The sequence below is a fragment of the Struthio camelus genome, chromosome 8, assembly GCF_040807025.1.
Source record: "Struthio camelus isolate bStrCam1 chromosome 8, bStrCam1.hap1, whole genome shotgun sequence".
In the NCBI taxonomy this organism is placed as follows: Eukaryota; Metazoa; Chordata; class Aves; order Struthioniformes; family Struthionidae; genus Struthio; species Struthio camelus.
In genome coordinates, this window is record NC_090949.1 from 26,511,582 (window position 1) to 26,523,836 (window position 12,255).

The 12,255-nt window shown below is 46.6% G+C and overlaps 1 protein-coding gene across 2 annotated transcripts in view; it reads right to left on the reverse strand.

Moving 5' to 3' along the window:
- Nucleotides 1–12,255, reverse strand: part of ERI3 (ERI1 exoribonuclease family member 3) — a 158,078-nt gene that overhangs the window by 94,897 nt on the left and 50,926 nt on the right. For both annotated transcript variants that reach the window (XM_068952899.1, XM_068952898.1), the window contains exon 6: nt 7,681–7,753. In XM_068952899.1, the coding sequence (XP_068809000.1) occupies nt 7,681–7,753 (73 nt within the window). The remainder of the gene's footprint in view (nt 1–7,680; nt 7,754–12,255) is intronic.

Consider the following 12,255-nt stretch of genomic DNA (forward strand, 5'->3'; position numbering starts at 1 on the left):
GTGTGAGGCTGCAGCGTTCAGGCGCCGGGAGCAGGAGGGCTGCCCTGCCCTCCCCGCAGCGCCGCGCACCTACGCCGCCTGCACCGGGGATGCCGCCCCCGGCCCCGAGCCTCTTGGCATTCGTGCCAGACACGAGCACAGGGCTCGCACGCTCCCCAGCCGCCTTCAAAGGCGCCCTCACCGCGAGGGAACGAACCAGCGAGAGCTGCGCTGAGACGGACGGGCAACGACTATCACGGTAGAAGAAACCACCGCGATCAGCTGGCCTGACCCTCCGCACAGGCCATGAGACTGCCCCAAATTAATTCCTGTTTGAACCAGAGCTGATCTTGTCAGGAAAAAACCTTCCATCCTGAGCTTGAGAATTCACCACAGCCCTCGGTAAGTTGTTCCATTGGTTAATTACCCTCACTGTAAAAATCTGCACCTGAATTATCTCGCTTCGGCTTCCAGGCATTGGAACTGCTTATGCTTTTACCGGCTAGACTAACGGAGCCGCTCGCCACATTTTGGCTCTCCATTTAGATACTTAGGGACTACAGCCAAGTCACCCTTACCCTTCTCTCTGGTAACCTAAACAGCTCTCAGGGTCTTTACTGTACAGCAAGTGCTCTCATGGGTCTTCACAGCTCTCGTCAACAGCCTCCAAGTTTCCAGAATCCTTTGGGATGCACAGACTCCGGAGGGAGAGGGACCCAGGATCCTTACGGGTCAAACCAGTCCCAAACAAAGAGATGCTCCAGCCCCTCTGTTCCTGCTCACTATTCCTTGTTTATAAATCCAAGAGCATCAGCCTCCTGGGTGCAGTATCTGCACACTTTATCAAAAATGATTTTTATGTTTTCTTCCAGGGCATTGATAAAAGTGTTAAATACAAGAGGTCTGAGAAATAGATCCCTGTGGGACCCCACTAGGAAGACATGCACTCCATGATGATTACCCATTTACAATTAAATGCTAGGAGCTGTCAGTTTGCTCGTTCTTAATCAATGTAATGTGTGCCATGTTGATTTTGTATCACTCTTGTTTCTTAATCAAAATGTCATAAGGTACCAAGTCAAATGCCTTCCAGAAGTATATTACATTGACATGGTTACCTTTATCAACCAAACATGTAGTCTCATAAAAAAAATATCAAGTTAGTTTGAAAAAGATCTAGTTTCCATAAATCCACATTGATTGGCATTATATTACCCTCTTTTCATTCTTTATTAATCAACTATGATATCTGGCTTTTCATTACTTTGCCCAGAATTAATGTCAAGCTGATAGGGCTATAATTACTTCATCGGTCATCCCATTTGCCCTTCTAAATTACTGGTACAACATTAGCTTTCTTCCAGTCCTCTGGAACTTCCCCCATGTTCAAAGACTTATTAAAAGCAACGTTAACATCCAGGGCTTCTCAGCCAGATCTTTTAAAACTCCTATAAACCAGCTATGCAGAATGTCAACTTAAAGCTGCCACTTAACTTCACAAAATCCTGTTGAAACAGAGAACGTTTGGCTTGGTGATATATCTTCTGCTTTTCCATAAACACAGAACAAAAGCATTTAATAAACACCGATATTAAGCTGTTATAAGCAGTTATACCATTTTCTTCCAGTTACGAGCCAATGCTGTTGCACAGACACTTTTCTTTCCTAATCTACGTGGAAAAGCCACTTGTACTCCCCTTAACCCTAGAGTCGTTTGTTTTTCCATCTGTTTCCTTCCCCAACTCTCTATTACTCCTGCCTTCTGAGAAAGGCTCCCCAAGGCCAAGAGCTGCAGAGGCGGGGATGAGGAGCCCAGAGAACGCTCTCAGCACAGCTCCTGCAGGAGGAAGGTATGACAGAGCCTCAGAGATCCAACAGAGCTCATACGTGGCTGTTGGCAGTTAAGTGGCAACGTCTACTCATGTGCTTAACGCTACGGCTGTGAAGCACTGTGCCCTTTCCGGGAGTCCTTTTTTCGGTCATCTGACGGTACAATGCCTTTCAGATTCTCTACAGCCAACAAGTCAATAAACAGGTAATTCATAACAATCACAGCAAGTCCTTGAGAGGTTAGACCGCGTGAAAGCAACTTCCAGGAATCCAGGCCAAAAAACAAACCATTTCACAATTGCATCCATTTCAATGTTTTTTGTCCAAAGCACTTGAGACGCTTTCAATACAAAGTGCCTGAAAACTCCTCCTCCTCCCATCCCAAAGGCAGAAAGAATTGTTCATTCAGAGGAGACACAAAAAGCTGTTAGCAAACCTTTATTTGTTTAAGATGCGTTTGTTTCTAGTTGCCAAATATTAACAAAAACATCCGATTACATGCTTCCTCTGTGTTATTTCACAAAATGAGTAGGTGACCTTAAAACACTTGTGCATATGTATTAACAGTTTGTTTTCCATGCTATGAACACCCACAGATCAATAAAAGCTGGGCCTGGAAAAGGCCAGCTCTGCACACAGCCATACCCCCCCCCCCCCCCAGTATGGGCACATTGTGCTTCCCAAAGCTTTGTCAGTTCTGTTTCATAACGGAAGAAGGACAGTTGCATTCATCCACCCGTCTCATTCAACCCTTGCCTTTCATATGCCAAACGCTACACAGAACAGCTTCTTTCTCCAAATAGTTGTTCCATAATTTTATGAGCAGCGATTGTCAGGATCACTTTCCCTCCCTTGGATGGTTGGCTGGGGGACTTATAAAGAGGGCAAAGCAGGAGTGTACAGCTGCAATCCTGCTATATGGTGTGGAAAACACACTATATCAGCCAGCGAGGACCATATGAGATAAAGCCCGCTTAAATTTTTCCCCTCTCCTGATATATCTATGCCCATTTGCACTCCTTACCCCTAGTGAACATTGGATGACCTATGAAGCTTTTTCCAGCACCCACTCCCTGTACAGTAACAAAACCAGGAGCAGCAACACGTGCAACCTGGGAGACGTAAAAGCCCTGGGCCAGCTATACCGGGGCAAGATGATGGAAACTTTTCAGAGAAGCCCTGGCTGGTGATGGAGTCAGACAAGGCAACCCCTCCTACCCTCACACGGCAATGCCACCTCCTATATAGTCATCTGTAACTGCCACTGTCTACCCAGAACATATTACAATCCTTGCACGAATCAATTAGAAATCTTCGTTTTCATTAGAGCTAGTCAAACCGAGCCTTGAGAGCAGGGCATTCAAACTGCAGGGGAAAAAACAAACCCTCCTGGACTTAAGGAGGATGTCAAACTAGGAACAGTTTTCTGTCACTTCGGAAGCACCCACTGTTACTGTGTCTCAAGACAGGCTACCTACTGTGAATAGGAATAAAAGATAGTCACGAGAGCAGCTGTCCTGAGAAAAGGGCAGCTCTATGGTGGATCTGGAAGCCCAAGGTTGTCTTTTTTAAAAAAATATAGTATTTAAAACAGAAGGAATAAAACAATCTTTTACTGGTCACATAAAACACTTCATAACGTCCAGAGAAGAAAGAGAAGACGAGGGCGACATATGCAATGTTAAAAATGGAACAGCTCCTGTAACCTAATTCTAGGGTCACAGAACGAGCAAAATGCTTTTGTGCCAGCTCTCGCACAACAATTCTGCTGTCCCGGAAAAGAGACAATCAAGCAAGAACACAACAGAGGTCTATGAAATCAAGAATAGCACAGGAGAAGAGAACTGGAAACACTTCCTTGCTCTTTCTCACAACACAAGATCTAGGCCCATGAAAACGATCAGACAGCAGGTTTAAAAGAAACAAAAGGGCATGCTTCTTCACACAACACGTGAACAAAGAGAGTAAAATTAATGCATAATTAAATAGCAAAACTCATGGCTGCAGGATGCCATAAAAACCAAAAGAATGAATGGATTCAGAAAAGGACTAACAAGTTTCTGGTAGACAGACATGGTAAACACAGTGGGTGCTAGACACAGCGGGCCAGAGGCAGCCTCTAGCCCAAATCCCTTGAAGAGATAGATAGATGATTGCTGGGAACGGGGAAGGTATCACCAGAGAAAGCTGACTCTGACCCTGCTCTCTGTTACACCCTTCAAGCACTTGCCACTGGCCTCTGGCAGAGACAGGACCTGGGCTAGACAGACTTTTGGTCTGGCTGTTCTGATACCTTCATCTTCATCACCTTTCTAATGTTTTCTTGCACAAATAAATCATAAAAAGGCTCTGGGCTGCCCTGTGATCTCAGGAGTCGCAGCCTCAGCCTAACACAACTCTGGCTCTAACCCCCCAGCGTGAGGAGTTTGCCATGGAAAGGACGCTCAGCCTCACTGATTCTATTGCTGACCCAAGCAGGAGCTGGAAAGATAAACCACAGAGGCTCTCAAAAAAGTAAAGGAGGCATGAACAAGAGCTGATCTTTGTGTTAGAATAAGCACTACAGATTTTATCCAGGCTATCTGGCAGTACTCATGGGGCAGTAGCTTGGTTCTAGCTTGTTAGTTGCAGCAATTTTCTTGTCCTTGTAAATCCTGCCCCACAGCCTTTTGCTCTCTGCATACTTCGCTCCGTCGGTGCCCCTCATTCCTGGCACTAAGCACGCTGCTATTTCAGTCCTGAGCATCCAGCAGAGAGAACACAGCTCAGGTCCTGCACCTCAATCCTAACCCTACAGTGCCTCTGCTAATCTACATGACAGGCACATAAGGCAAACTGGCAGACAGGATGGTGACTCTCTATTGAGATGGTTTAGGGGGATATCTGAGATGCTGCAGCACTCAGACAAAGCCTTCTCTGCTCTCTGCAGCCCTCCCAGAATGCTTAGCTAATCGAAGTGAAGAACATGATAAACTCTCTGCCCCAAGACAGCTCTACACTGACAGTTCACTAGCGATACAAGATCGCTCAGTGACATTAAAAATGTCAGCAAGCACCAATCAGGCTTGATGGAAGGGATGCATTAGTAGGCGGCGGCGGGGAGTGGGCCACAGGGCAAGGTAAAACTTCCGCAAACTCTGCCAAGTGCATTTTCTCCTTTTGTATTCCCTAGAAGGCTTCTTCACAGATCCCAAGACACTGTTGGCCTGGTGGCCATCACTGCCCAGGGCAGCAGAGCCAGGTGTGGAGCTCACCACCACTGATCACCAGCATTGCCAGATCAATCCAAAAAGGTTTTCACAAGTGTGGTGACTAGCAGGGGCCCCCGATTCCTGCATTGAGCCTGCCCAAAAGGCAACTCATGGAAACTCAGAAAGAAGGTTGAAGACACAGGGTGCTTGCCCGCACCATTCCTGCAGCACAGAAGTGACAAGGGAAAGAGTTTATTAGACAAGAAAGCCTGAGAATGACTGTCACACCATTTTGAGAAGAGGGACTGCTTAGCTCTAGAGGCTCTCTAGCAGAGGCAGTGCAGTCAAAAACAGTTTCTTTAAATGACGTAAAATGTAAAAATAAAAAAAAAAGTGGGGAGAAGCTAAGGGCTGTGCATGGGGAAAGGGAATTTGGAACGTATCTTGTTGCTGCTGCACTACACCCAAGCATAAAAAACACAAGTCTGCCCCCACTCCCCCACACCCAAACACTTCACAGTGTAGGAATGAGCCTGTAATTTTTCCAGCACGCAGTCTCACTCTTTTGCATTCCTTGTACTTGCTGCAATAGTTCCCTAATTCTGCAGGGTCCTCTTGTTAGCCTGCTCACAGAGACCCACAAGGGAGATAAGAGGGTGCAGATGGGGCTACTATTCTGCAGGAAACTGCTACTGTCAGACATGCCACTTAAACTCAAAAGAAGCCTCTTTTCTTAACATCTGAACAATCCAGGTCTCTGTCATTAACCATGACCTAGAAATTAGCGGTTTCACACAGCCCCCAACACCTTCACTTCACAGATCAGGTCAGAGGCAGACTCAACCTGGGAGGTATTTCTAAGCCAGGAACTTGCCAGAGGGAAGGGAAAAGGGGATGCCTGAGCTATGAAGGGAAGAGCAGGGGGCTCTTTACTTGTCCATCCTTATTTGTCTCATACTAGTAACCCAAAAGTCGAGAGATACTGAGGCCCTATTGAGTCCTACTGCTCAAACAGAACTATTTATCTAGGCTGGAAATCCTCTCTCGTAAAAACACAGGCAGATCCCCCACAAACATCCACAGGCAGTGGACAGCAAGTTGCAGGGACAGCAGTTGCCCCAGAGACGGCAGGTCTTAGTCACAGGGCAGGAGAGCGCTCTTCCTCTTCCTGCTTTAGCCTTGTGCTTGGTACCTCACTGATGCTCACCAGCCCTCAACTTAATATCATACTAGTTGTTGAAGCACCATACACGAATATCTGTCTTGAAGAACTGCCCCTTGCCTGCCTGTCTAACTGTATTATGATGAATCCCAGCTCCTAATATGCTAAATCCAGGAGCCTTGAACTACAGGAAAGAGCAATAAGTCATTCATCCCGGGGGCCAGAGGAACCGCACAGCTGGATCAACCTACTTCTTAGTAAACATCACGGTATACAGAGATTTTTTATTATTATTTTGCAGCCATCAACCTGCTGGTTATATAGCTGGTTATACCCATTCACCAGAAGTTTAGTGAACTTCAAATGGCGATCATTAATGGTCACTGAACTGCAGAATGCCCCAATGTGCTTTCAGATTTCATTTACCAAGGACCAGCAATCAGCCAAAAGATTTGCTCTGACAGCAGGGAAATACAAGACCCCTTGACAAGTTCAGTCGGGAATGCGCTGCCAGCATCCCTTGTTAGGTTCATGTTCTACCCTATTTGACGGAACAGATCATGCAAATTGTCCTTCTGCGGCTGCTCAGCCTGTCACTCACATTCCCATTTAAAACAATAAAGAAATAAAAGAGCCAAAAAAAAGCCCACAAGTACAAAGAGCTGTTTACAAGCAAATTGCATTTATCGAGACCCCTAATTATCAGGAAAAGGTGCAGAAACCTAAATAAAACATTAAATTGGATGAGGGAGGAGAATTGTACTTATCCAAAGGCTTAACTGGAAGGGCCACCCCAGTTTCTCCTGTGCACAGTCCCCAGGGCCCCACACTGTCACTGCTTGCAATGTTGCTAGGTTTTTTTTTCTTCCCACTCCAATTTGCCACTTACGGCATCACCACAACTTTCTGCGCAGATGGAGCATCTGAGCAAGGAGATCCATTGCGTACATGACAGGCTGCTCTTTAGCCAGCCAGAGAAGGTGTGAAGGAACACAAGACAGCACAGTAAAGTGCAAAGTATTTCTCTTTCAAAGTGAACGCAGGTCCTTCACGTGGATGTGCTGCTGAGACAGTTCCCCTTCCCCACAGCATAAGGGGAAATGCTGGCTTTTAAACTGGGAGATTTCCGTGTTTTTTCCAACCAGAATTCAATCTGAAGGGAACTGCACTCCTAGGAGCCTTAAACTGCTAGAAGACAGTCAGCAAGAGAGGGACAGCACAACCTCTGCTGAAGAAGGGCCTCACAGCGTCCTGCTATTATGCAGAGATGCCGCACTGTGCCTGCCACAATGGGATTCTCCCCAGCTGCAGAACACATCCCATCAGGTACAGGAAGACTCTATTAGAAGAGATACAATAGGGAGCCAAAGGACTCACTCAGCCCAGCTTCTGAGAAAATAACTCATTTCAATGCAAAACAGCAGTAGTTATTAGACACCTCCCTAAAGAGGAAACGAAAAGATAAAGGGGAGGGGGAAGAGAGGGAAATAGGGACCATGGCAGTTCGCACAAAAGTACCTTTTTCAGATTAATCCACTGTTTGAAGTAATCAGCAACTGGCAGCCCTAAGTACTGGCATTGTCCTGGTAACCTGTAAGAGAGAAGAGAGAGCAGGTTTGATTCAATTATTGTGTCCTGACAACACAAACTGTTTTATTAAGCACATGTGGTACTGAGAGGGAACAGACCCTTGAGTCAGCTGTAACATGCTGCACATCAGAAGGATCCTCAGTTCTTGGCAAAAAAAATCTCACAAGAACACAACTTAGCTGAAGTCTTAGGTACATCCAACTACCTCCAGGCTGCTGGACACCACCTTATAGGCTGAACGTTTTAAATGGGAACTGTGTATAACTGCAGCGTGGAGCCCTTCTCCCCAGTGGCTAGCTTGCAAACATGACCAGAGCATCCAGGCTGTCCTTAAACAAGCAAACTCATTGCAATCCCCTGCAAAACCCTCCTGCTCACCCTGAGGCTTACGGGGCAGACAGAAGGACTTGACAGAAGAAACAATAAGGCAATTCAGCTGCGGTGCCTTGTTGCTTTCTCCACCTGGCCTTTATGTGTAAAATGCTGAGTGAGACATGAGGGAGGAAGGGAGGTGCCAATGCACTCATTTTGGGGTGGTAATGCTGCAGGGCCACCATTTGTAGGAGCGTGCTGAGAAAGCAGAGGTTGCTTTTCAAGCAGATGCCTGGAAGAAGAGGGCAGTCACAGCTCTGAGGATGCAAAGCATAGCACGCTGTCTCAGTAAGGGCGTGAGAGCCAGCACTCAGAGCTGTCAGTGTGAGTATTTAACCTCTCTCTTCCTACAGCAAGCAGCCAGAACAGGGCTCACAAAATAAAGCTCTACTGAAAAAGGAGGAGGATTCCCTGAAGGGACAAGAGGACCCCAGGATTTTGAAAGCTGCTTCTCCCAGGGTTGCGAGCCCCAGCGTATTCACAGGGTAGCTGTGAAGTGCCCTCCTCTGTCAGGAGATGGGGAAGGCTGAGTAGAGCAAGGCTATGCAACTCCAGCAAAGCCTGTGCAGGGAGATGAGTTATGGGAGTTCTCCCCAGCCAGTTTGATCTGATCAAGAGTAATTGATGGATCTTGTTCACTCACGTACTGCTGAGCATGCCTGGGGCATTGGTCACAGGATCTTTAACTGAAGAAAAGGAACATCCCAAATAAATATGTCAACTAAATAAATGACTAAATTAGACCCGTTTCTGTGTGTTAAAAGCCACAACCCCAGGAACTAGCCTTTGAAAATGGAGGGGTGTGTGGAAACCTCACAACTTCCTTGGACATCTCAGGGCTTTCCGGGGGACTTTGTAGGGAAGGAGGGAAGAGCTGTGCCAGCATCAATGGGACAAACATCCCGACGCAGACCCTGTCCAGGGCAAAATCTTCCCCTCTGCATAAGGGGAAGAATGGATAACCCAGACAGGACTTCAGGTTCAAGGCTGAAATTCAGGAACAATTTCTGCTCAGATGTAAGCACAAGCCAGATACACTGCCTTGAGCTGGGGGTACATCATCAGCACACCCTTGCACAGTGCTCTGCTCAGCTCAGCTCCAACCCCCCCCACCCCCCACCCCAGTGAACAGGGCAGTGCCTCTTCAGACCTATAAGCAGTTGTGCTTGTCAGAGGTGGTGAGAGTCACTTTCAGATAATGTGAGACTCAAGTTATCGCACTACTTGAGGAATGGTCCAGCCTTGGTTCTGCCTCCATTTCAATGGAAAGAAAAGGAAGCAAGCTAGCAAACGTACCCAGAGCAATCTCCCAGGAGTATGTGGCCAACAGAACCAGCAAACAGAGAGCGCTACTTAGGTTAAGAAAAGAATAGACTCTGTGCCAAAGCCAAACGCAAGGTCCTGAAAAGAAGCACGGCATCACTTAGGAGTAGTAATTTACATCATACAAAGAAATTTGTATAAGGAGGTCCAGAGGAATCTCTTTGAAAGTAGGAAGCCTGTCAAGAGAATGAGCTTGCAAGCAGGACTAAGACAATTTGCAGGGCAAGCAATGTGACTTGACAGCATGGTCTCATCTCTGGGCATGGCTCATCTGATGCTAGCATCATCACTCTGAAATAAACCACCTGGAGTCACTCCTTGCAATTGCATAACAGAGCTGTCACATAAAAGGCAGCCTGACCCATGCATTTTACAGCCGTTATATGTATGTCCATGACATTGTCCATTTCTTTCCTAAGAAAGCTCATCCACTAGGGAAGCTGCTTTCTACTGGTGCCAAAATCAAAAAAGATCACAAGGAAAAGGCACCTTCCAAAACAAATGACCAATTTAATACCACCATACGATCAGCTTAACCTTAGACTGCTCACATTTGGCTAGAGAGGATCACGACAGCAGGTAACAAAAGATGTGCTACTAAAAGTGGAGGTTTTCTTCCCAGCTTAAAAGGTGTTCATTAACATAGGTCTCCGTCTAGCTCCAGTTAGAGAAATACTTATTGTCTCTGGACAGCGGATCTTTAATTGGAGAAAATAAATGTTCCAAATAAATATGTCAACTAAATAAATAACCCATTTTTTAAAGCAAGTAACATAACCCCAGAAACTGTCTGTGGAGCTATGTGACCTCAGCACATTCCCCCTCCCGCTCTGTGCTTGTGCTCCCCTCATTTCACATTAGCACTGCATACACTTCTCCATGAAGTTTGTGAAGCACTGGAAGATCTACACACGTGCTACAACCTGGGCAGGCTTTCAGCAGCAGGGACCAAAGCTTAAAAACGTTGGTCTACTCCTTAAGCTGGGATATAGTCACTCTATGACTTTAGTGAAGGATCGCACTATGGTTCTGGTCCACTCTGGGCACGCAACCCTCCCAGAACACACAAGGAATGGGCGGCTCTTCTTGCACAGAACTCAGGTCTCCACGTAACTACAGGAAGGAAAAAACACCCCTGCACCTCTCTTCCCCAGCTCCAAGCCTTTTGCCTGCAGTAGCCCCACACTCCCCAGCCCTGGCAACCAGGCAGGAGTTTCTCCAAGGTCTTTCCCAGGTGCAAGGCACACCTGTGCTCTCCTCCTGGGCAACAAAACTGCCAAGGCTCTTAAGGAAGTATCTCCATTTATCAGGGTCACCATTCACTGGAGCAGCTCATTTGGAAAATGGACTCTTTCTATCAGCACGGCTCCTTGCTTTGGCAAAATTCAACCTTGATCACTGGGAGCAGCTTTGCCTGAGCAAAGACCTCTGGATTTGGCCCTCTCTCTAGTAAAAGTGAAGAGAGCAAGCGGCACACTTCATTCAACATCCTGTGATCCTTCCAGCTTTTGAATTAGGTCTCCCTGTCTCCCCAAACAGGGAAGTTCTCACTTCCTTGGGAAGGAAGGTGGCTCTCAAAAGCATCCCTTCAGCCAAACACCTTGCTTCAGGGATGATTGCAGTTGATAGGGAGAGCTCTCCCTGGACTGTGGTCAGCAGTGGCAGCTACACGCCATTTTCGGAGAGCTTCATCACTCTGGGCTCCATTTTCCATTCAGCCCTGCTCCTCCGTATGCGGCAGGGTAAATGGGGCTTGGAGATGAACGAGATGCGAATAGGAGGCGAGGTCACATGGCTGCATTTCTCCTGTTGAAGCCAGCTCTCTCCAAGCCGGTAAGAAGTGCACAGCTCGGCGGTGATAAACGGCCTTGCTTTAGTTATCACTTTCCCTAAGTTAAGGAGAGCAACCTAGTGATGGATGGGCTGGAATTCCGTTATCAGGGAAGGCTGTCAGCCAGAGTTGCCTATCTCCACACACATTTAGCAGGGCATCATTATGCAATGGCATGGAGTTAAAATATGACCAAGGGTATTGAAAGAAAGAATGGGATTAAAAAAAAAAAAAGGCAAATTGAGCAACAATAAAGGAGCATGAGGCGAGAACGTTATCATACTAGTGACACCTTTTATCTCGGTCTGGTTAGCTAGAGCAGGGCACAAATTGGTCCTTCCTCCACTATTGTATCCTCTTGTACAAACAGAGGCAGATAAAAATGTGTCACCAGTGCGATAGCATATCAATTTAACCCTAATTATCTAGGGGGTCAAGCTAAGAAATAGGGGTTTCTCATTTCAACAGGTTCTTCCATCTCTGCTCAGAGCCACCACATTAATATGGAAGGAGGAGGGGCAGCCATAATTGATTTCCATCACTCAGGTGGTCCTAGTGTATAAAAAATTAATGCTTGATTCTCCCAACTAATCAGAACTGGTTAATGTCCATCTGCTTCTGGGTTCAGGATGTCAGCAGACAAAGAAATTGGGCCACTTTCTACTCACTGGGTGTATTGATATTGAGCCAGTTAAAAGAACAAATCCCTCTTCAGGAAAGATAAAGGGACATTAAATCTTGATATTTATAGACCTGGTCTCAGCCTTCAAAAAAATCTATGCACTAGAGACCTTGAGTTGTAACAGATACAGAACATTTTAATTGTGCCCTGGCCAATCCCACTGCACTGGGCCACCAAGGAGAGGGCAGGCACCCTCAGCCCCCTTCCCACCACCCTCCTGCCTTGGAAATCCATTCACATCCCCTCTGTGGTTGAAGGAGGGCGGGAAAGACTGAACGAAGCTACGTGGATGCAG